General features: G+C 42.9%; 1 protein-coding gene across 1 annotated transcript; it reads left to right on the top strand.

Moving 5' to 3' along the window:
- The first annotated feature begins 18614 nt into the window (after nt 1-18614).
- On the top strand, nt 18615-19544 carry LOC100285346 (RING-H2 finger protein ATL2L). The gene has a single exon (NM_001158238.2). The coding sequence runs from the start codon at nt 18650-18652 to the stop codon at nt 19190-19192; it is 543 nt and encodes a 180-aa protein (NP_001151710.2). The 5' UTR covers nt 18615-18649; the 3' UTR covers nt 19193-19544.
- Nucleotides 19545-26413: the final 6869 nt, after the last annotated feature.

Here is a 26413-nt window from a genome sequence, read left to right as displayed (position 1 = left end):
TTCGTTCATAGATCTTCGATTCAATCTCAGGTGTTAGCAGATTTCATTGCTGATTGGACGCTAGGGGCTCAGGACAAAGAGAAAACAACCGATGCCGAAGCCTGGACAGTATTTTGTGATGGGTCTTGGGGAACCTTCACGCAGGAGCAGCAACTGTCTTGATTTCACCATCAAAAACCAAAACCTGCTATGCAGCAAGATTGGACTTCAATTGCACAAATAATATTGCAGAGTATGAAGCCCTTCTCTTGGGGCTCCGAAAGCTTAAAGCAATGGGAATAAGAAGGGCAATACTCAAATCTGACTCACAGGCCATCTCAGGTCATGTTGACAAAAGCAGCAAAGCAAGATACCCGAAGTTAGAAAAATATTTGGATGCAGTTCGAAGGATAGAGGCTTCCTTCAAAGGTTTTTCTGTAAAAAATATTCCGAGAGAAGAAAACGAGCACACAGATTTGCTAACTAAATCAGCAGCACAGGGGCTCCCATTACCTTCAGAAGTTTTCTTTGAAACAATAAAAGCACCTTCGATTGAGCTCATGGAAAGAGCGGTGCTCACAATTTCACCAGTACTTAGTGAAGATTGGAGGACAGAGATTGTATCTTTCCTCCAAGGTAACTGTATTTCGGATGATGAAGTTTCCAATAAAAGAATGGAAGCAAGGACAAGACCATATGTAATCATAGAAGGGGAGTTATACAAACACGGAGTCTACTCTCCATTGCTCAAGTGTTTGTCCAGAGCCGAAGGTCAAGAATTGATGAAGGAAATACATGCAGGTTTATGTGGGGCTCATATTGGGTCTAGGCCTTTGCTGGGGATGGTTTTCAGACAAGGTTTTTACTGGCCGAAGGAAGCTTCGGATGCAGCAGATTTGGTTCAAAAATGTGAAAATTGCCAAAGATGTGCCAGAGACCAGAAGCAACCTTCGTCTCTAACCTAGCTAATACAGCCAACATGGCCACTGCAGATGTTGGGCTTGGATTTTTTAGGTCCACTTCCACCAGCACAAGGCAACTTGAAATATCTTGTGGTGGTAGTGGAGTACTTTTCAAAGTGGATTGAGGCAAAGCCCTTAGCTACAATAACTTCGGCCATAGTACAGAAATTCTTCTGGCAAAATATTGTTTGTCGCTTTGGCGTGCCGAAGGCTATCACCGTTGATAACGGAACTCAGTTCGATGCTGAAACATTCAAAAACTTTTGTAACCAGATTGGTACAAAAATACACTTCGCATCAGTGAGGCATCCGGAGTCAAATGGACTAGTAGAAAGAGCAAACGGAATTATAATAACAGGAATAATGAAGTCAATCTTCAATCAACGCAAAGGGAAGTGGCTAGACGAATTAATAAAGGTAGTGTGGAACCACAACACTACTATTTCAAGGTCAACAGGATTTACCCCGTTCAAACTTCTATTCGGTGACGAAGCAATAACACCGGAAGAAGCAAGAACGGTTTCAATAAGAACCTTAGCTTCGACAGAGGATGAAGGTGATTGCCAAATAACAAAAGACACCATAGAAGGGAGTAGACTACAAGCAATAGAACACATCAATAAGTACTTGGCCGAAACAATCAAATGGTGTGATAGAAAGGTAAAATTGAAGAATATTAAGCCAGGACATTTGGTGCTTCGAAGAATGGCCAACCCTAATACAGTGGGGAAGCTTCAACTTAAGTGGGAAGGTCCCATTTTGGTGGTATCTTTATCAAGACCTGGATCTTACAGATTAAAAGACATGGATGGCAACGACATACCAAGGTCTTGGAATGCAGATGAGCTTCGTCGGTATTATGTATAAACAATGTAATTTTCTTATTTTTTCCTATGGCACCCTTTTCCTTTCAAGAGGGGAGAAAGGTTTTTAATGGGGCCATAGGTTGTATTTTTCATTTTTTGTTTAGCCCTATGGAATACAAGGGCCAAATTCCCCCACATGTAAAATGTAACAATAGGGATCGCACCATCGAGTGCAAGAGGCCATGGAGAAGCTCAAAAAAGTTGTACCTAGGGGGATGCAGAGCTAACATGTCACCTAAAGAGGTGAATAAGCTATAAAGTCATTCCTAAAGGGACGCAGAGTAAGTCACGAAGCTCCAAAGTCGTTCCTAAGGGAATGCAGAGCTAAAATGCAACCTAAATCAAAGGTGAAGAAGCTCAAAAGTCGTTCCTAAGGGGATGCAGAGCTTAAATGCCACCTAAGTAAAGGGTGAAGAAGCTCCAAAGTCGTTCCTAAGGGGATGCTGAGCTTAGCTCATAAGTCGTTCCTAAGGGGATGCAGAGCTAGAATACCACCTAAGTAAAAGGTGAAGAGAGTCAAAAGACGTTCCTAAGGGGATGCAGAGTCTGGGTGAACTTTTGGCATACATTTACATATTTCATCACATCATCCTTTGCATTCATGTGAGCATACATTAGACATTCGTAGGCTCTTCATCATGGCATAAAGCATAGGCATCAACAGGAAAAACAGGAAATGCATGCCCTTGACGAGAAAACGCTTCGTCTTCAATAAAAAATGCTTTGATGTGAATGAAAAGAAGGGAAGGTGTTTTTCGCCTTCGGCTCAAAAGATTACAAGCATTGGTTTCGTCCACAACAAAGCAATTCACACATGAGCAAAAGGTAAAATGGTATTACAATGTATTAACAAATATGTACAATATTTTGTCCAACTGTCAATTACAATTTTTTGCCATATGATACAAAGAGTTCCTAAGTCTTTCTACAGATAAATACAAAAGGAGATTCTAGAGTCTTCAGTACTTCGGAACAAGCTTCGGCTTAGCGACCTTCGGCGCCAACATCCTGCAGAAAAAATAAGGTATAAGGTAATTGGAAATTTGATAAGAAGAAATCAAGGTAAAAACACAAAGGTAAAGTTTCATACTGAGTTAAGCAGCTTTCGTGCTTCATCCCTGGCCAATTCACGCCCGCCCTTTGCCCAAATCTGGGTAATAAATCTATTTCCTATACTTCGGGCCTCGCAAGGAACGTCAACCAAATCCGATGATGATAGATTGAAGTTTGGCTTGTTGACGACCCTCGCATGATTGCACCCGGCCTTTATGAATGCTGCAGCTGTGTCGCGTGAAGCCACCAGAGCATAGAAATCTCCGTGTCCAGTTATAACTTCATCAAGGGCTTCAACTTCATTCTTGATATGATCTAAGGCCCCGGGTATATCTTTAGTAGAAGGGGTGATTTCTTCAGAAGTGGCTCCGACTGAGTTAAATATCTCCTTCAATCGAGTAATACATCGGGTGGCAAAGCCGGAGCATTTTTCCCGAAGGTCCTTAACAATTTCACTTAGCTTCGCAATATTTGCAGCTTCGGCTTCGACCTTTCCTTTCAGTTCCTTTGTTTCCTGGTCGAAGCGCTCTGATCTCTCATTCAAAGTTGCTCGAGCTTCGTCTAGCTCTCTGCTCAACTTATCATTATGAGACTACACTTCTGCGAGGGAACCTTCGGCTGATTGCAGCAGGCCGTCTTTTTCTTTCAAAGAATCATCAAGTTTCTTAATTTTATCTTCTAAGCCTTCAATAATAACTTCATTTCTTCTATTTTTAGGGCCTTGGTTAATAACATACTCTGCAAAACAGTCAAAATTAGAAAATTCAAACCACTACGAAGGTAATATTCGAAACAAGTTTAGACAAAAGAATCACCTTGAATTTGGAATAAAACAAACTACCGATAATATGTTGTCATCTGTAACAGCTAATGTCAGTCTCCAACTTTGGGAATCCAACACTCTTGGATAGGGTGCCTACAATCTTTGCCCCAGCGCGGTCGTGAATGCATCCCAAGATTTCTTCATCGACCCCACGGAAGAGCATGGACCCCGGTTGGTAACCACAAGACATAGAGAATTCTTTAAACTCTAGCTTATCTTCCCCAGAAAGTTCCTGGCCACCTAAGTGCCGAAGGTCAAAATCCTTCTCTTCCGAAGGGGTATCATCATTTTTCTTCCCTTAATCAGGCACTGCGGCCATGCTTTTCTCTGCAATCACATCTGCCTTCTCCGCAACCACATCTGAGATAAGTTTGTCAATTTCTGACATTGTGGCTGACAGTTCTTCAGCTTCGGCTCCACCAGCATCTTTAGTATCTGCAGGAATTGCTGCTTTCACCGCCGAAGCTGAAGGCGGTGTTTGTTCAATTGCTTGCATTACGTTCACAATCCTCCATTTCTTTTGCCCTCCAATATTCTCTTCCGTAGCTGAAGGCACTTTCATCTTCTGTAAAAGGTTGGTCAGTTCCGATCTCAAAGGACTTATCAGCTTGAATGGTGGGGATTCAGTCATTACCTCCCAAATTTCTGTCACCTCGGCAGCAGTGGGCGACGAAGGGCTCAAGGTTTCCTTCAGCACTTCATCTACCTTCGGTTTGGCAGAAGGTATCTCATCAAGTTTACTTTTCTTAGGGTCTTGCATCTTCGGCTCTGGCGCTACTTTCATTTTCTTCAGAGCCTTTTCATCCGCCTTCATGGACCGAGCAGCTTCCCTGCTCAGAATACTGACAACTCTTTTTCTCTTCGCTCCCCCAGTCCCTTCGTCAAGTCTCTCATAATTTGGATACTCGAAGTTCAGTGCATCCATTACCCGATTTAGCCTTCGTTTCGGCTAGGTGCCAAAGGCAGCAGTCATTAATTGATCCTCTTTCTTCGTGTAATTGCCAAGAATCTCGTTGCACATAGTTTCAATCGTCTCTAGCCATTCAGTGCACAGTTTCTTGAATTGCTTCTCAAATTTGAAACGGTAGGGGAGCCGAACAAGCTCATATTTTTACCCCCTTCTTTCTTCTTCGGCATCCCCCAATTGCTAGAGGTCGGAAAGGTCTTGTTTGCCAGGTATTCCTGTACTAAATCTTTGGTGCTGATTTTGGCAGCCACCACTCTGAATTCAACCTTGGCCAGCTAACACGAGGAGTCGAGTTGCATATGGCACAATGGCTTTGTCATCTCGAATCTTAATCTCATAGGACTCATAACCATGGTCATCAATTTTTCTCTCTTCTTCTCGCCAACATTTACGTAGAACCACTCATTTGTCCACCCGGTCGGCCACTTGGTGTGGTAGCCGATTACCGGGGCCTTGGTGTCCTTCCGGTACGCAAAATTATAGCATCCAAAGTTTTTGTGAAGGCCATCCGCTCTGGCCTTCGTCTGATAGTGCAACTCGTGCACTCGATAGAAATCTTCGGCATTAGCACTCATGCCCTGGCTTCGAAGAGCCCATATGTACAGACTCAGCCTGACAATGGCATTTGGCGTCAGCTGATGAAGGTATATCTCAAACTTCTTTAAAACCTCTCCTATCATATCATATAGAGGGAACCGAAGCCCAACCCTGAAGAAGCTTTTAAAAACAACAACTTCATCCTCCTTCGGCTCCAGAACCACTTCATCGCCAGCAAAACGAATAAGTTTACTTTCAGCTTCCCCAAAATAGCTCAACTTCTTCTTCATAACCAGGTCCTCCGTTGATACAATAGATTTTCCAAACTCAATATGGCTCGGTTTTGACAGGCTCAAAATACTGTTGTCTTCTTCAAACTCATCATCACTCCCATCCTCATCTACAGTATGCCCAGCTTCGGTAGTGTCACCTTCGGCAACAGCTTCTTCCGGCACTACTAAACCCGATCGCCTCATCATTTCTGATATTGGTGATGTCTCTGTCATTTCAGCATCATCTCCCTCACGCGACACCCTAGCAGTGGACCGCTCGGCGCACGGAATATTTTAATCGTTTTTCGATAACAAGCTCAGGGAAGGTGTTTTTCGGACCTTCGACATTCCGAAGCCTTTTGTGCTTTTCGCGGATCGAGCTAGTTATGAAAAAATGATCTAGCACCGCGAAGGGGCTACTGTTGGGGGTCTTCTACTCTATCGAAGGTCCTCAAGATGAAGATCCTGCGTAGAAGCAACAATGCGGAGTGCCGAAGCTCGGTAGCTTCGGTCCATACCAAGCTAAGAAGGAAAAATGATTAGTTAGACCTTCTTAGTTTAAGTTGCTTGTAAACTAATGTTCAAGAACACGTATGTAATTTTACCTGAGCTGCGTCCCGTACCTATAAATAGATGAACAATACCCCGTACTGTTCACGTTGGATTGTATTCACTCTCTCGCATCCTCGCCTTCGAGCAAGCCGAAGGTATCAATGTAATATTAACATTGTTGATATTCTTATATATTTTATAGAATACAAGAATAAAAGAATTATTAAGATATAATAATCATGCTTATTTCCTTGCATTCTTATCTTCGTATTGATATGATGAAGGTATGTCTTTCTCGACCTTCGTTTGAGAAGCATTATATACACCAGGAGATAATGCTTCAAAGGATGAAGGTCCTTAATGATTAACAATTGTGTTGCCTTGTTCTTGATCTACAACATTTGAGAACAAGTGACCAAAAGTGCAAGCTCAAAACATGGCTACAAGTCTATAACGATCGATGAAGGGCTTGGGACTGAGGTTCCACGGTGGTGAAAGGGAAATGGATTTAACATTTCCTATAATCGAATTTGGTGTTTGACAACCATCACAAACATTATGGACTAACTAGTTTGCCTAGTTGATCATTTCTCAGGTGCATAAGTTCATCTACAACTATTCTAAGTCGACTGTTCGGAACACTGTAGATTATTCCGGACAGGAGAAGCTTTTTGGAAAAACACATATGTGTGGACCGTCCGGGCCCTTGCGGCGAACCGTCCGCGACACCAGGGTGAGCCTCGGACAGGAACACTGCAAAAACACAAGTTAACACTATGGACCATCCGATGGAGAAGCGAGCACCGTCCGAGACCAAGCGCGGACCGTCCGGCCTCAGGCGCGGACCGTCCTGTCATTGTAAAACTAGAAAAACCTGAAGGTGACGGGTTCGTTAAAATTCATTTTTAGCGTCCTCGCGGATCGTCCGGGGTGCACGGCCGGACCGTGTCCGACTGCTTTATCTGACATCTGATGACACATTAAATGCTCTATAGCCGTTGATATAGCCGTTACTGCTGACCATTGCGATTTCAGCCATTGATGTGCAAGGGCGGACCGTCCGAACCAGGGGCGCGGACCGTCCGCGGTCGACAGAATTGGAGCAACGGCTAGTAAGTGGTTGGAGGCTATAAATACAACCCCAACAACGTCCATTCACTAGATCCAAGCATTCTACCCATTCACACTCAATACAAGAGCTAGCAATCCATTCCAAGACACATTAAAAGCTTCCAAACTCTCCAAGTCCCACAATTAAGACAAGTGATCACTAGTGCTTAGTGACTTGAGAGAGTACAATCCGTGTGTTATTTGTTGCTCTTGTTTTTTGGTTTTGTAATCGTGCTTTCTACTTCACCATCTAAACCTTCCAAGTGTTTTGTAAAGCAAGCAAGAGACACCTAAGTGTGTGGTGATACTTGCGGGGTCTTAGTGACCCAAGTGATTAAGAAGAAGCACTCGACCGGTCTATGTGACCGATTGAGAGAGGGAAAGGGTTGGAATAGACCCGGCCTTTGTGGCCTCCTCAACGGGGACTAGGTTCTTCGGAACCGAACCTCGGTAAACAAATCACCATGCTCATTTGTGTTGATCTCCACTTGATTTGTTTCCCCTCTTTCCTCTCTCTAAAAGTTCCCTTGCTCATATTGATTTGAGTTGGCTCCCAAAGTTATCCACATTGATTGAGCAACTCCTAGCAAGGAGAACTATCTTCCGCACTCCAAATTAATTCTAACACTAACCACGGGCATAGTGCGTGTTCAAAGTTTATAATTTTCAGGTTTCGTCTATTCACCCCCGCTCTAGGCGACTTTCAATTGGTATCAAAGCTCGATGCTTCATTAGAGTCTAACAACTCGAAGTGATGTCGGGAGAACACGCCAAGAGGGAGATGGTTACCGGCGAAAAGCCTAAAGGCTCGGGAAGGAAGAACGGCAAATGGACTCCATCAAAGGATGTCGACGACAAGCACAAGGAGGAATCTGCTTCCTCCATCAAGTCACATAGGAAGGTGACAAGAAAAAAAAGAAAATGAAGAAGATGGTCTACTACGAGACCGACTCTTTATCACCTTCCACATCCGGCGCCGAGTCTACCACTTCAAAGCGCCAAGAGCGCAAGAAGTATAGTAAGATGCCTCTACGCTATCCTCGCATTCCTAAGTGTGCTCCTTTACTTTCTGTACCCCTAGGCAAACCACCATATTTTGATGGTGAGGATTATTGTATGTGGAGTGATAAAATGAGGCACCATCTAACCTCACTCCACGAAAGCATATGGGATATTGTTGAGTTTGGAGCGTAGGCACCATAGGCGGGCGACGAGGACTACGACTCCAATGAGGCCGCCTAAATAAGGCATTTTAATTCCCAAGCAACTTCTATACTCTTCATCTCCTTGTGTCGAGAGGAGTATAATAAGGTGCAAGGGTCGAAAAATGCCAAAGAAATTTGGGATGCCCTCAAGACAGCGCATGAAGGGGACGAGGTGACCAAAATCACCAAGCGCGAGACGATTGAGTGAGAGCTCGGTCGATTCGTCCTCAACAAAGGAGAGGAGCCACAAGCGATGTACAACCGGCTGAAAACAATGGTGAACCAAGTGTGCAACCTCGGGAGCACCAAATGGGATGACCATGAAATGGTAAAGGTTATTCTAAGATCTCTTGTTTTTCGTAATCGTACTCAAGTTCAATTAATTCGTGGAGATCCTAGATACAAACATATGTCTCTCGAGGAGGTTATTGGCAAATTTGTGAGTTTTGAACTAATGATCAAAGACTCCAAACACATTGTCAACTTGGAGCAAGGCGTCACCTCCACACCCGATGTGCAACCCATTGCATTGAAAGCAACAAAAGAGAAGAAGGAAGATTCTACACCAAGTAGACTACCAATCAACACCTCCAGGCTCGACAACGAGGAGATGGCTCTTATCATCAAGAGTTTCCAGCAAATCCTCAAGCAAAGGAAGGGGAAGGACTCAAACCCCGCTCCAAGAGGGTTTGATATATATGTGGTAAGTCCGGTCACTTTATTGCTAAATGTCCATATATAAGTGATAGTGACAGGGACGACGACAAGAAAGGGAAGAAGAAGATGGAGAAGAAGAGATACTACAAGAAAAAGGGTGGCGAGGCGCATGTGGGCGGGAATGGGACTCCGACGAGAGCTCCACCGACTCCTCCTCCGACGAGGATGCTGCCAACATCGCCATCAACAAGGGACTTCTCATCCCCAACGTCGGCCACAAATGCCTCACGGCTAAGGACGACAAAAAGAAGAAGGTACATTCTAGAGATACCCTCAAATATACTAGTTCCGATGATGAGGGTAGCTCTAGTGATAATAAAGATGATTTAAGTTCTCTTTTTGCAAACCTCACCAAGGACCAAAAGAAAAAGATAAATGAATTGATAGAATCCATTAACGAGATGGATAATCTCTTGGAATGCCAAGAGGACTTGCTCGTTAAGGAAAATAAAAAAATTGTCAAGTTGAAAAATGCTTATGCTCTAGAGGTAGAAAATATGAAAATTTATATAAAGAGCTTGATATTTACAATGATTCAATTTCCTACCTTAGAACTGAAAATGCTAGTTTAAATGCTAAGATAGAAGAATTGAATGCTTGCTATGTTTCTACATCTACCGTTGAGCATGTCACTACTTGCACTAGATGTAGAGATATTAATGTTGATGCTATGAATGATCACCTTGCCATGATTAAAAAACAAAATGATCACATAGCTAAATTAAATGCTAAAATTGCCGAGCATGAGTTAGAAAATAAAAATTTTAAATTTCATCATAGCATGCTTTATAATGGGAGACGCCCTGGCATTAAGGATGGTATTGGCTTTCAACAAGAGAGCCAAGGTAACACCAAACTTAATGTCCCCAAGACATACTGTCTAATTTTGTTAAGGGTAAGGCTCCCATGGTTCAAGATAGAGAGGGTTACATTTTATATCCTGAGAACTATCTTGAGCACAAAATTAGGAAAATTCATGCTAGAAAATCTCATATTGTTTTCATCATGCTTACATGTATAGTAATGAGGCATCTAGCTCTAGGCATTTAATTCATATCAAAATGCCTAAAAAGAAGATTGTAAATGCATCCAATGAACATAGCATTTCATTCAAAACTTTTGATGCATCTATTGTGCAAACTAACAAATCAGCCAAGGTAGTTGCCAAATATGTTGGGGGCAAACACAAAAGTCCAAAGACTTGTGTTTGGGTACCCAAGGTGCTTGTTTCTAATGTCAAAGGACCCAAGACCGTTTGGGTACCTAAGAACAAGGCCTAAAATTATTTTGTAGGTTTATGCATCTGGCGAGTCAAGTTGGATAATCGATAGCGGGTGCACAAACCACATGACAGGGGAGAAAAGGATGTTCTCCTCATATGAGAAAAATGAAGATCCCCAAAGAGCAATCACATTCGGGGACAGAAATCAAGGTTTGGTCAAAGGTTTGGGTAAAATTGCTATATCCCCTGACCATTCTATTTCCAATGTTTTTCTTGTAGATTCTTTAGATTACAACTTGCTTTCTGTTTCTCAATTATGCAAAATGGGTTACAACTGTCTTTTTACTGATATTGGTGTAACTGTCTTTAGAAGAAGTGATGATTCAATAGCTTTTAAGGGAGTGTTAGATGGTCAGCTATATTTAGTTGATTTTAATGATAACAATGCTGAACTAGACACTTGCTTAATTGCGAAGACTAATATGGGCTGGCTCTAGCATCACCGACTTGCTCATGTTGGAAAGAAGAATCTTCACAAGCTTCTAAAGAGAGAACACATTTTAGGACTAACTAATGTTCATTTTGAGAAAGACAGAATTTGTAGCGCATGTCAAGCAGGGAAGCAGGTTGGAGCTCATCATCCACACAAGAACATCATGACGACCGACAGGCTGCTCGAGTTACTCCACATGGATCTATTCGGCCCGATCGCTTACATAAGCATCGGCGGGAGTAAGTATTGTCTGGTTATTGTGGATGATTATTCTCGCTTCACTTGGGTACTCTTTTTGCAGGAAAAATCTCAAACCCAAGAAACATTGAAAAGATTCTTGAGACAGGCTCAAAATGAGTTCGGATTGAGAATTAAAAAGATTAGAAGCGACAATGGAACAGAGTTCAAGAACTCTCAAATTGAAGGATTTCATGAGGAGGAGGGCATCAAGCATGAGTTCTCTTCTCCCTACACACCTCAACAAAACGGTGTTGTGGAGAGAAAGAATAGAACTCTATTGGACATGGCAAGAACCATGCTTGATGAGTACAAGACACCAAATCGGTTTTGGACGGAGGCGATTAACACCGCCTGCTACTCCATCAACCGACTCTACCTTCACCGAATCCTCAAGAAAACATCATATGAACTCCTCACCGGTAAAAAGCCCAATGTTTCGTATTTTAGAGTTTTTGGGAGCAAACGCTTTATTCTTATTAAGAGAGGTAGAAATTCTAAACTTGCTCCTAAAGCAGTAGAAGGCTTTTTACTTGGTTATGACTCAAACACAAGGGCACATAGAGTCTTCAACAAGTCCACTAGATTAGTTGAAGTTTCTTGTGACATTGTGTTTGATGAGACTAATGGCTCCCAAGTGGAGCAAGTTGATCTTGATGAACTAGATGATGAAGAGGCTCCATGCGTCGCGCTAAGGAACATGTCCATTGGGGATGTGTGTCCAAAAGAATACGAAGAGCCTTCACAAGCACAAGATCAACCATCATCTTCCATACAAGCATCTCCACCAACTCAAGATGAGGACATGGCTCAACAAGAAGATGATGAAGATCAAGACGATGAGCCACCTCAAGAGGTCATTGATCAAGGGGGAGATGAAGATGGTCAAGACAAGGAAGATGATCAAGCAATTCAGGATCAAATACCACCACACCCAAGAGTCCACCAAGCAATTCAAAGAGATCACCCCGTCAACTCCATACTTGGTGACATCCACAAGGGGGTAACCACTAGATCTCAAGTTGCTCATTTCTGTGAACATTACTCTTTTGTGTCTTCTATTGAGCCATACAGGATAGAGGATGCACTAAGAGATCCAGACTGGGTGGTGGCAATGCAAGAAGAGCTCAACAACTTCATGAGGAATGAAGTATGACATTTAGTTCCTCGTCCTAACCAAAATGTTGTAGGTACCAAGTGGGTATTTCGCAACAAACAAGATGAGCATGGTGTGGTGACTCGGAACAAAGCTTGACTTGTTGCCAAGGGATATTCACAAGTCAAAGGTTTGGATTTCAATGAAACCTATGCACCCGTAGCTTGGTTTGAGTCAATTCATTTATTAATTGCCTATGCTACTTACCATGGCTTTAAGTTATATCAAATGGACGCGAAGAGTACCTTCCTCAATGGCCCTATCAAGGAAGAGGTATATTTTGAGCAACCTCCCGGCTTTGAAGATAGTGAGTATCCTAACCATGTTTATAAGCTCTCAAAGGCGCTTTATATGGGCTCAAGCAAGCCCCTAGAGCATGGTATGAATGCCTGCGAGACTTTCTTATCACTAATGGCTTCAAAGTTGGAAAAGCTGACTCTACTCTCTTTACTAAAACTATTGCTAAAGACTTGTTTATATGCCAAATTTATGTTGATGATATTATAATTGGGTCGACTAACAAGTCATCCTGTGAAGAGTTTAGTAGGATTATGATACAGAAATTCGAGATGTCAATGATGGGGGAATTGAAGTATTTCCTAGGATTCCAAATCAAGTAACTCCAAGAGGGCACCTTCATCTACCAAACTAAGTACATTCAAGATATACTCAAGAAGTTTGGAATGAAGAATGCCAAACCCATCAAGACTCCCATGGGAACAAATGGGTATCTTGACCTCGAAACGGGAGGTAAATCCGTAGATCAAAAGGTATACCGGTCGATGATAGGATCTTTACTCGATTTATGTGATTCACGACCAGATATAATGCTTTCTGTATGCATATGTGCAAGGTTCCAGGCAAATCCTAAGAAAGTTCACCTTAGGGCCATGAAAAGAATCATGAGATATTTAGTTTATACTCCTAAGTTTAGGCTATGGTACCCCAAGGGATGTACCTTTGATCTAATTGGGTATTCTGATGCCGATTATGCCGGATGTAAAATTGATAGGAAGAGCACATCGGGTACTTGTCAGTTTCTGGGGAGATCCCTATTGTCTTGGGCTTCAAAGAAACAAAACTCAGTAGCTCTATCCACCACCGAAGCCGAGTATATTGCTGCAGGAAACTGTTGTGCACAATTACTTTGGATGAGGCAAACCCTTAGGGACTATGGCTACAAGTTGAGCAAACTCCCTCTCCTATGTGACAATGAGAGTGCAATCCGCATGGCGGATAATCCGGTTGAACACAGCCGCACTAAGCACATAGACATCCGGTATCACTTTTTGAGAGATCACCAACAAAAGGGGGATATCGAAATTGCTTATGTTAGCACCCACAACCAATTAGCTGATATCTTTACCAAGCCACTAGATGAAAAGACTTTTAGCAAGCTTAGGAATGAGCTAAACATCTTAGATTCCCGGAACTTTGATTTAAACATTGCACACATAGCTCATTTATATGCCTTTGACCATGTCTCTTTTCTTTGGTACAAATGCATATTTCCTATTCTTCTTGTGCCAAAGCTAAGACTAATGTGCTTCCATGAGTATTTCTGTGATTAGTCTTAGATTGAAAGGGAAATGTATGATCGGCAAAGGCAGGCTTCCACTACAACTCTATCGGTATCACTTATCCTTTGCCCTCCTCATAAACTTTCACTCATATCATTTTACCAAAGGGGGAGAAAATAGGCCCAAAGGGGGAGAATTAAAAGGCCTCTCAAGTTTCTTCGTTTTTGGCGATCAATGCAAAAGAGGGAGAAATTAATAGGCCCAAAGCAAAAGGACCACACCATCACCCAATTTCAAATTTTCAAAAACTATTTCACAAAGGGGAAGAAATTATTTCAATTTCAAAAACCCTCTTGACACCTAAGGGGAGAACTTATTCAAGGGGAGCTTTTATTTAGTCAAAGGAAAAGCATTTGAAACAGGGGGAGAATTTTCAAAAACTTGAAAATGCCTTTTGAAATCATACTCTCATACTATTGGCTCTTTGCAAAAGAATTTGAAAAGACTTTTTCGAAAGATTTGCAAAAACAAGCAAAGTGGTGCAAATGTGGTCCTAAATGTTAAACTAGAAGAAAGCAATCATATATACTTAAAATTACTTTCAGTTGGTTTAAATTCAAGTAACTTTTGCACATCTGTCAAAATTGCAAACTAGTTACATTCCTACACTTTATATTTTCTTTGGTTTGTGTTGGCATCAATCCCCAAAAAGGGGAAGATTGAAAGGGAAATGGACTTCAACATTTCCTATAATCGATTTTGGTGTTTGACAACCATCACAAACATTATGGACTAACTAGTTTGCCTAGTTGATCATTTCTCAGGTGCATAAGTTCATCTATAACTATTCTAAGTCGACTGTCCGGAATACCATAGATTATTCCGGACAGGAGAAGCTTTTTGGAAAAAAACACATATGTGTGGACCGTTCGGGCCCTTGCGGCGGACCGTCCGCGACACCAGGGTGAGCCTCGGACAGGAACATTGCAAAAACACAAGTTAACACTACGGACCGTCCGACGGAGAAGCGAGCACCGTCCGAGACCAAGCCTAGACCGTCCGGCCTCAAGCGCGGACCGTCCAGTCGTTGTAAAACCAGAAAAACCCGAAGGTGACGGGTTCGGTAAAATTCATTTTTAGCGTCCTCGTAGACCTTCCGGGGTGCACAGCCGGATCGTCCACGAGTGCTTTATCTGACATCTGACGACGCATTAAATGCTCTATAGCCGTTGATATAGTCGTTACTACTGACCGTTGCGATTTCAGTCATTGATGTGCAGGGGTGAACCGTCCGGACCAGGGGCACGGACCGTCCACGGTCGGCAGAATTGGAACAACGACTAGGAAGTGGTTGGAGGCTATAAATACAACCCCGACCACCTCCATTCACTAGATCCAAGCACTCTACTCATTCACACTCAATACAAGAGCTAGCAATCCATTCCAAGACACATTAAAAGCTTCCAAACTCTCCAAGTCACACAATTAAGACAAGTGATCACTAGTGCTTAGTGACTTGAGAGAGTATGATCCGTGTGTTATTTGTCGCTCTTGTTGCTTGGTTTTTGTAATCGTGCTTTCTTCTTCACCTTCTAAACCTTCGAAGTGTTTCGTAAAGCAAGCAAGAGACACCTAAGTGTGTGGTGATTCTTGTGGGGTCTTAGTGACCCAAGTGATTAAGAAGAAGCACTCGACCGGTCTGTGTGACCGACTGAGAGAGGGAAAGGGTTGGAATAGACACGTCCTTTGTGGCCTCCTCAACGGGGACTAGGTTCTTCGGAACCGAACCTCGGTAAACAAATCACTGTGTTCATTTGTGTTGATATCCACTTGATTTGTTTCCCCTCTTTCCTCTCTCTAAAAGTTCTTTTGCTCATATTCATTTGAGTTGGCTCCCAAAGTTATCCACATTGATTGAGCAACTCCTAGCAAGGAGAACTATCTTCCGCACTCCGAATTAATTCTAACACTAACCCCGGGCATAGTGCGTGTTCAAAGTTTATAAATTTCAGGTTTCGCCTATTCACCCCCCCTCCCCTCTAGGTGACTTTCAGGTGGCTGTTCTTGGTCCGTGCAGAACCACGACAATAATAGGTCAGTAAACTATCGAGGGCAACCTTGCAGACACACGAGGTTTGATATTGGACAGAGAACTCACCAGGGGTTTCCATTGACGTTGGAGATGGTTTGACATTGCAGCAGGTGGTGAACTCAGACAGCAATCCAACAACAAGGATGCTAGTAATCGGGGCAAAAGGATGGGTGAGAGAGCAAACTGTGATGATGTTTGGGGCATAGGTTTTGAAGGCGGTGCTTACCCGATAAAACTTCGACGGTGGCGATGGGTTGTAGATGCAAGAACACATCGACAACTTACGACGATGGTGGTAGCACGAGCAGAGGACAAAGGTGTAGCCTGGCGGTGTCGATAAGCGAGGGCAGGGGCTTGGCAATGGTGTAGGGGCATGTGTAATTATAGTGGGGGTGCATGGGTGCGAACACTCACATGATTAAATGAGCGAAACTAAACTTAATTTCACATGCATTACAACGTGGGAATTTTATATATGATCTTTTATATAATTGGGTTGGTATTCACTTATACTCTCTCTGTCCCAAAAAATAAGACATATTTTTTTGGAGAAGTCTTTGAACTGAAACTTTGACCGTTAATTTATGTTAAAATATGATATCAACAAATGCAAATTAAACATCATATTAAAGTATTTTTGAATATGAATTCAAATATATAACATGCATACACTAAAAACATATGTTTTTTTGCTAAAGTGTTGGTCAAAGTTTTAAAACGTTGACTTTTCTAAAAACATGTGCGCCTTATTTTCTAGGATGGAGGGAGTACTTAGTAATTGCAACTAAAATTTTGACCAACTTAATTAAAAGTGGATGCTTAGGGCCTGTTTGGAAATGCTGTTTTGAAATACTGTAGTTTTGAGGTACCATAGTTTACAATTGTACATGACACAAATACTACGGTATTATTTTACCACAGTAAAACCACAGTATTGCTCAAAACCGAGATCTATTTGGTTCTATTGGAAAAACAAAGTATATGTAGAGAGAAGAAAAGAAAACTGAGGTCATGAGTGGAGTTTCAAAAACTCCAAAAATACCATAGTTTTGGGCAAACCATGGTATATAAAACTGAGTTTTGACCGTACAAACCAAACACCTTTTGAGTTACAATACTATAGTATCATCAAATACCATAGTATTGTTTCAAAACTACAAAAACACTACAATTCCAAACAGGGCCTTAGCCTTAGTCACATTTCTTGGTAAGCCTTACACTACACTTTTCCCCACACTTGCTGAGCGATGACCGTTTGGAAGCTCATCCTTGCTATAATCGATACACAGTTTAAGAACAAGTACCATAAAAGGAGGATTATGAAGATGAGTTCAGAGTGATCTAGGCCATCGTCTCCCAGTCAACCGTGACTGTGGAGAAGTTATCTTAGTTCGGTGTATTTTATTCAATTATTTCTATAAAGACATTTCGTTACGCAATAAAGATTGTGACATTGGTTTCTATACAGTAAGTCATCATATTGTGAAATTTGATACTAACGCACATATGAGGTGCATCTGGATTTGTCCTTAAATCCGAGTCCGCAGAAGCTCGACTGACCGATATGGGGTGGCGTGTGGCTAGCTGTTCGGGGACAAGGCTTGGCCAGCTGATGGCAGGGCACGGCCGAACGGGGGCGTCAACGTAGGGCACGACCATCAGTAGGGCGCGACTAGCCATGCTCACATGGGAGTTGGGACAGGGCACAGGTGCAAGCGCAAGCGCACCCATGCCGGTGGGGGGAGCTAGGCGCGCGGGGTTGAGGTCTCGTCGGAGCGAATCGACGCTTGCGGTTTGGGCTCCAGTGGGGCTTGGCGGCTTCCCTGCGCTGGTGCATCAGAGCAAAGGGCGACAATGACGAAGGAAAAGAAGAAAGGAGTAAAATAAAAGCGAACAAATCGTTATTTCTAGGAGGAAATGTGTGTCATATTCATAAGCTATTACGTGTAGTTAACAAAGTTATATCTAATACAAAAGGACAAAAATCTCCATACAATTTATTGAGATTTTACCCATAGTTATATTATAAAATTGTGATTTTACGCATGTTGGTGTTTTCCCAGTACAAAATAGGAGGATATTTCGGACCTTTTCATCTATTGTTTTCACTTTTTATTTTTAATTAATAATTCTGATTTTCACTAACAGTGTTGAGAGAGAGACAAACAGTAGCGTTATTTTCAAACATATGAGTAAAATCATAAATTTAAAAAACAAAGGGTAAAATCATAATTGCATGGCCAGTGAGGCAGCGAGGGTAGAGTCACAATTATCGTTTATTTCTGGCGATATGGAAGGGCCGTTGAACTGTATACTTGCAGTCCTCCATCAATTTGGTGAATCTAGAGCAAAAGATCCATGGTGAAGCTAATAATGTTTGGTTAAAAATGAATCTGATTAAATTTTTGGTGAATCTCAAGCTTCCCAAAAATCAAAGGTATTCGATTTTGACTAAATATATATAACAAAATACTAATATTTATAATGAATACTTAACAGAATTAGATAGATATTTTAAATATATTTTTATAATCGAATTACTTAATAAATATTTTTATTTTTACTGTAAATTTAGCTAAACTTAAAAATAATTTTCATTAAACCTAAAGAAAATTTATCCAACACGTTTTCTATATCGGCAGTTAATAAATGATAGGGAGAATACTTTGACTCGTTTAAATAATAATAAACAAATCCTTTACAGGCGTCGAGCTCACGGGCACGGCAAACCCGCCAACGTACCGAACGCGGCCAAAATACCGTGATTGGGGAGGGTCGGCCGAGCGGAGCCCCTGCCGTTCCAAATTCCAATTCCCGTCTTCTCTCCACCGATCCCCGCAGAATATTCCATTCCAGCCAAGGACGACGATCGCCTCATCCATCCAAATGGCCACGCCTGCTCCAGCCGGCGCCGCCATGCCCGAGCTCGCCCCGGGGCAGGGAAGAGAAGCCAAGCACGGGCGCGCCGGCGGCGGGCCACGCCAGAGCGCCGGCGCGCGCCTCCTATCGCTCTCCGTGCAGGCGGCCGTGATGGCGGCCACGCTCGCGGTCTTCCTCGTCTTTGCCGCCGCGTCCGCCTTACTCCTCCTCGTCCTCGTCCTCGCCGCGCGCGCCTTCCGCCGCCACCACCGCATCACGTCGCTCGACCTTGCCCCTTCGCCGCCGCCGCCTCTACGCGCGGGGCTCTCGCCCGTCGACATCCGCCGCCTGCCGAGCTTCGCCTTCCCCTCCACGCGTGGCGGCTCCGGCGACGAGACCGCCGCCGCCTCCCCCTCGTGCGTCGTGTGCCTCGATGCCGCGCGCGCCGGGGAGCGGTGGCGCGCGATGCCGGCCTGCACGCACGCGTTCCACGCCGCCTGCGTCGACCGGTGGCTCGCCAGGACGCCTGTCTGCCCCGTCTGCCGCGCCGCCGTCGCCGTCCCGATATGAGCTAAGGCCGACGCCGCGAACCTGCCCACGCGTGCCCTTCGTCCTGGTCGTGTAGTCATGGAGGCCGATATGAGCGGTGGCTGTTGTAAAGAAGAATGCGGGGGAAAGAAAAGAATGAACCCACGAAACCTTACCATCGCAGATACAGTACTTGCTATTTTGAATGCCAAAACTCCTCCTTGGATTGCAACATGTTACTTGTACATTACATGCTGCATTGGGATCCAGCATTAGAATTGGATGATCCAGCATCAGAATTGGATTTGATGTGATACTTGTGCTAATGTGCTGTACAACGATATTGTATCGCAGTGAGGTAGAAAGATTGGAGAAATTGTTAGAACTGATGATTATACTATTGACCCATTTATTTTCCAACTGCTAACTGTTTCTTTTGGTCGTCTTTCCGTTTTGGATTACCGCTGCCAAACCGGAGCCTGTGATTTGAAGATCTCGTCCTTTCAGATCGCTCCCGTGCAATGAACCTTACATGTCCTTTGTGCAGCTCATGTTTACGTTTAACCAGTGCAACTGTGCAATGCAAGTGGTGCACCCTAGCTCGTAGTATCATGCGGACTCCATCTTGAAAGCTTCTTTGCAGACTCTCCGTCTGTCCCTTCAGGATCTGAAACCTTCAGGATTAGGGCTGGAAATGGATGTCTGGAGATTCGAATTATCCGTATTCGTATTCGCTAAAACTGCTAATATGGATATCCGTATCCGTATTCGATTTCAATATAGATGTCAAATGGATGTATTCGAATTCGATTTATAGTACTTTTCTCTATCCGATTCCATATTCGTATTCGAAAAAACCATGAAACATTCGATACTATCCGTATCCGTGAAAAAAATATGTTTCATGAAACCATTTAAAACTTAACTTTATCACTAATTACTAATTAAATTTGATTTTAAGATTAATAATATACTGGAAAAATGATACATATCATTTTAGATATTAAAAATTATTTATATGATATAAATAAATAAATATATCAACCTTATATTTCTAGTGATATTCAATAATAAAATCCAACAGGTTTCATAAACATTCAATTATAACTCTCGACTTTATCTATATAGTGAACACATTTCAATGAAGTTCTATAAACATTCAACTATCACTCTCCACTTACAATATAAAGATAAATTTCTTAATGTTTTCATTTAAGTTTTGGTACACACATTTATATAGGACATTCATTCATTTTAGAACGAAAAATTTGTTTTTATTGGTACATTTACTTTTTATATCAATTCTAATTTACTTGTATTTGTACAAATGTCACTTATTAAATATCACGTGCTGTTGTTTATCTTTTGTTACATGTTTCGATAGTTTAAAAATATTATTTATATAGTTTTGTTGACTTGGATATGAAGAATCACGAGAAATCTATTTTATTTTAAGTTTGTTTTAACTATCTATAAACTTGTACTTAAATTAAATACACATATACATATGTTAAATTTCAGGATATGATGTTTGAGTTGAATTGAGTAAATATCCGAATAAAAATTCAAATTCGACTATCCGTTTTGTATTCGTATCCGAAGATATTTGAATTCGTATCCGAATTCGAACAAAAATATGATAAACTATGACATTCGTATTCGTATCCGTGCGTATTCGATCCGTTTCCACCCCTATTCAGGATTTACTGAGCTAATTAATGCTCAGTTACCATTAATTTTCACTCCGAAGTCTAACATGGAAACGATATTATCTCTTCACACACAACCGTTGATTTTGTTTTTGAAGCATCAACTCTCAGCTGCAGACTTCCCTGCAGCTTCAGTTATCTGAACTCTCAACAGCCCCGCATCAGTATGTCACACGAGAACTAGTTTTGTACTGCCAATGATACCGTAATACTTAGGGGGTGTTTGGTTTCTAAGGACTAATGTTTAGTCCCTACATTTTATTCCATTTTAGTTCCAAAATTGTCAAATATAGAAATAAAAACTTTATTTTATTTTCTATATTTAGTAATTTATAGACTAAAAAGGAATAAAATGAAAGGACTAAATATTAGTCCTTAGAAACCAAACACCCCTTTAGTTACTATCTCGGGTCAAACTATAAAATACACGTGACATTATTCGACATTACACGATATTTGATGCGTACCTTTAAGTACAAAAATGCCTTTTAGAAAATTTTCTTTAACGTCCTTTAAATTAATTTAAGTACTAATACATTTTAGAAATATTTGATGATTAATGGCAACATAGGGTTATTATGATTAATGTGTGTTTTGCGGAGGTAAATTAAGGTTAGGTCAAGATGATGGAGATTGCTTGGGCAATTTATGGTTTTCATGTCGCTGTGTGGGCTTCATGTTTGGTCTTCAAACAATGGATGACGGCAAGGTTAAGGACAAACTAGTTCTAAATATTGTTTCCAGTTGAGAGATACTTATAGTTTAGGATTTTATTTTCTTTATTTCGTCATACTATAAATTGGGATATGAACTAGTAGCTATAAATTGGGATATGAACTAGTAGCTTGGCCTAGGAGAGTCTAATAAGTTTATTGTGGTGCTCAATAGTTGCCTTTAGCTCTAGGTAGCTCAAAGGACGTTCAAAACAAGTTCGGATCAAAACTCATTTACTTTTGTTTAAAGGCTGAAATATTAGAAGTGTTTGGAGGCATCAAATCCTCAAGTTGATGTGTCGGACTTGTCGGTGTTTGGTACCAGTGACACACTAAAGGGTATCCCGTGTAGTGCTTTTAGGAGGACAGCGAGGTCGATCACAGCTCGATGGTTTGTGCTAGGCACGACAGGACACATAGGATTATACAGGTTCGGGTCGCTCAAGTGTGTAACACCCTACGTCATGTGAGCTTGTGGAGGTGTGTTGCTATGAGTTCTCGGTTATAGAGAGTTCTCCCCCACTGTCTTATTCCCGATATAAGAGGAGTTACACAAACGATGCGGTGAACGTTCTCAGTCCACCCACGTCTACGAAAATCATGCCTACTTGCCTAGAGGTTAGCGAGTCTTCATAGAGCTCGCACATCCTCTGCATGCACGGAATGTGGCCCATGCGTCTTCGCACCCACGCAATCACCTTCCTCGCCCGTTTCTGGTTACGCCCAACTGATGTCCCCTAAAGGCTACGGCCCCGGGCCATCGAGGGCCTTTCTGATGGCCCATAGAACATATCTAGGTCATGGTAAATGAGGAGATATATATCCCCACAAGCCTCGACGCTCAAACCAATTTTTTAGGATAATTGGCTCAAGGCTCCAAGAATGAGTTCTAATCTTGGGGATGTATCTAGTCGAGTCAATTAATTGCCTTTCTTGGATATAATTTCTTTCTGATACCCTGATCCATAGGTGCACCCAATAAATGTAGCCTCTGAGCTTTGAGCTGACTTGACAGCAATCAACTCGAAGGTACCAAAAATCTTTCTAGACTAATCTGTTCTGCTTGTCTTGCACTGGATTAATTGTTAACTTCTCATAAAGAAAATCCGGCCAAAGCCTGTCTGAATAGAAACGACCGACTAAAGTCGTTCTGGTGGAATTCTATGAGTTCAACCGACTAAAGTCCTGCCAAGTGCAATCTGTCTGACTGAAGTCTGATGAATGCACCCGACTAAAATCGGTCGAATGAAGCCCAATTAACTGCAATATGCTTTACTGAAGTTTATTTCGTGCGAAAAATCCTTATGCTTATTTGCAAAAAAAAATCTATAGAAAATCTAACATGGAGCACCCAATGAGTGTGTTTGCCATATTTTCCAGAAAACAGTGCCCTGAGTTGAGATGGCATCAAGATGCAAGTAACTGATCTCTGATGTCATGTTTGTTAGAAATGTGCCGTTCTTGGAAACCAAAACAACTATTTGATTATTTTGGCAAAAAAATGACGACGCTTCGTACGGTCCGGAGACGAAGGGGCACCGGTTCTCCTTAATAAATATGACAATATGTGGTGTTGCCTTCATAACTTGCTCTGTTCTTACTTTCTTGAACACTCCTCCATCTGCTGAAGAGAAACCCCACTAGTTGAGCGCCATGGCTGGTCCAAACAAGCGGAAGCGAGAGCCGATTCCACACTCTGAATCATCCGGAGATTCAGAGTACTCCGAAGAGGAGTTCTCCGACTCCGATGGCGATAGCTCTCCACCTCCCCTCCACGATCGCCACCGACCGACTCTGTTGACTCCCTGGGGCTCTCCCCGAGCGAGCCTTTATCAAGGCCGTGGAACGCCCTGTCCTCACTGTCTCAGATGAGTCAGACAAGATCAAGGAGGAAAGCTCAGAGGAGTAAAAGGAGAAGGATGAGGACAAGGACGAGGAGCACGGAGACGACAGTGGCAAGGGCGATAGCAACAACAACGACGGCAACAGCAAGGGCAGTAATAGCGGTGGCGGTGGCAAGGGTGGCCGCAGCAGGGGTGGTAAAGATGGCCGCAGCATCGGTTGCAACGTGCCATTGGCTTAATTAGTGTAATGTAGTAGTAGTATAACAACAGTAGTATGTGTAGAAGTAGTATGGTAGTACTAGTAAGTGTAGAATTAGTGGAAATCTTTTGTGGATATATATATATATATATATATAAAGAAGTAATTTGTCCTTGGCTCTAATGTTTTTTGTTCTGTGTACTTTGATTTTTGATTGTGTATAGTTGTCTATGTGCTAGAACGTGTTGCATGTTCAACTGAACTCCTTGTAGCCACTTTTCGGACCAAGTGGCGGTTTCACAAATTATAACATCATCCGGATTAGGGGGAGGGAATATTTGCCCTAGTTGTCTAGCCTTGCCTTGTCATTATTCTAACCTCCATTTTCCAATCTCTCGTTGTCGTTTTTCGATTGCGATAGCTCCTGACGGCTCCAAAGAGGAAGAAGACTACCAGCCAACATGGAAACTTGATAAATTACATTCCTCCATTTGATCCTAACAGTAAGCTTCCGTTTTGTGCTTTCTTCACTTCTTCTATCATAGAATGTGACCTCTTGCGCCTTGTTGATATGAACATGATCCCCCAAAGCATTGAGTCTGTAAAGGACTTGGGAAGGGATTTCAGTGCCCATTGAAGATACTTGTGAGTTCGTTGCCTTTGCATCCTTTTTTGTGCATAGATTAGGCTTACATGTCTGCTCTTTTTCCCAGGGCCTCCTTGATTTCTATTCCATTAATTTGACCCACCTGAATCCCAATTATGTGCCTCAAATCGCCATCTTTTATTCATCTCTATGAGGCTTCCCTTGGGATTGCTCCCCATTTTAGTATGTGGAAGTACGTATACCATTGCAAGTCTGGCATGAACGACAAAAGGTAGCAGGTAGTTGGAGGAGTGAGTATGGAACTTTGTCGAGGCAGAGAAGTTGATAATATGGATATTTGTTTGAAGGATAGCAATAAGGGGTGGCGTTATGAGTGGTTCACTTTGGAGAATTACAACAATTCCCTCCCTAATGGTTCACTTTGTTTAGAGGGATCAACCGACTTAGAGTCGACTGAGATTACTGCTTTGATGATCAAGATTGCCAATATAAAAGGTAGGGGTCTGATAGCTCAAGCTGTAGTAATTGATTTTGTGTATTGCAACATTCAGCCTTTAAAAGATCAAGTTTATCATGCATACTTGTAATCTGCAGTTAAGGATACTACCCAGTTGACTAGTAAAGCAATCACTGAAGAAGATGTTCTGCTTTGAGTTGGGATGATGCTGAGCGGTGATATATTCAATGAGGGTGCCCCCTAGGCTATTCTGCATGGAATCCTCCTCCGACATTAAGTTCATCTTCCTCAACCCCGTGTCATCGGTTGCCGACTTATGCTAATGTTTATGTTGATATGTCGTTCCATTGTTGCAGAGCAACATTTCCAAGTTTTTGTCTGACCCACCTCAGCATGAAGAAAACAAAGTCCTCAAGAGAAATGCATAGTTAAATGATCAAGAAGAATAAGCGGTTGTTGTTGCCAACTAATGCTTGACTGATGGAGAGAAAGTGACCCATATATTGATCAGGCAACATGTTGGAAGTTCTGAGATAAAAGCTATTTTAGATATGCTCGCGGGGGAAGCCGTTGAGATTGAGGATGGTGTTGTGGGTGGTGGAGCCCCCCGAGCAACCGAGTGTTTCTATGAAAAAATAGAAAGCCGAGTGAACCCAAGACGCGAATGCTACAATAAGCCTACTATGAAGGTAGAGGTTCCGAAGGAGATCAAGAAGAGAAGAAGGCTCCAACGCCTTTTGTTGGAACTTGCTCTCCGGTGCAAGTTGATCCAACGGGGGAGTGTAGAGACGTAGACAGGGTTTTTGCACGAGATGGCAATAGCTATGTTAATCTAGCCTCTCAAGGGCACTGTGCGGGGGTATTTATAGGTATCTAAGTGCCCAGCGTCCTGTGTTAAGGACGCATGTGCCCTCAGACACCTAGGTTATCCCCGGAATATTCCCATAAAGCGGGGTTACAGACCGTAATTACATGGAGGCCTTTACAAATTAGGCCCGTAACGCGCAGCGGCCACGCAGGGCCTGTTACAACGGGCCGGATCACACGTGGGCCTCAATGCCGAACGAGGTCGCAAGATGAGACGACCTCGTCACAGGTCTTCGTCCGGTGACGTATGGGACGAAGGGTAAGTCTGCCCGTTGCCTTGTCTCCGTTGGTGCAGCGAGGACCGTGAAGGCATCGAGCGAAGGGTGGCGTCTTCGCCTTCGCCCCAACATTTGCCCTCCGAGGGACCAGTTCGACTAAGTCATCTGGTGCCGAAGACGTCGCTAGATGGCGGAGACGCTGCCCTCGCTCGAAGTGGTTCCGCGGGGGTTTTTAACATGACCATTGATTGACGCCGTACTGTTGGATTGCGGGTTTCCCGAAACGCCGCGCCCTGTGTATAAAAGGGGACGGGGGGCGGCGCGTTTTGAACTTTATCCTTCTGCGCTCCGCGAAAACCCTAACTGCCTTCTCAAACCGCTCGCTGCTCGTCTGCCCTCCTTGCTCGTGCTCGTCGGAGATCTGACCCGTGTGAAGCAGACCGCCCGCCGCCGCCGACGGTACGTAGCGATGTCGTCCTCTTCTTCTACTGCTGTCGCTACGCCGCCGGCCGACGCGTCGTCTGAGGAGACGCTGAGCACTGTGGCGACGGAGGAGTTGCGCGCCGGCGACACGGTAGATTTCGGCGTATCGTGGATGTCCTCGTTTCGCGTGCAAGACATGCAGCAGCTTGGTTATTTTGGCGGCGGA

The sequence above is a fragment of the Zea mays genome, chromosome 5 (assembly GCF_902167145.1).
Source record: "Zea mays cultivar B73 chromosome 5, Zm-B73-REFERENCE-NAM-5.0, whole genome shotgun sequence".
Classification (NCBI taxonomy): Eukaryota; Viridiplantae; Streptophyta; class Magnoliopsida; order Poales; family Poaceae; genus Zea; species Zea mays.
Note: the sequence above shows the minus strand (reverse complement) of the source record. Positions and strands in the feature narration are given on the sequence as shown.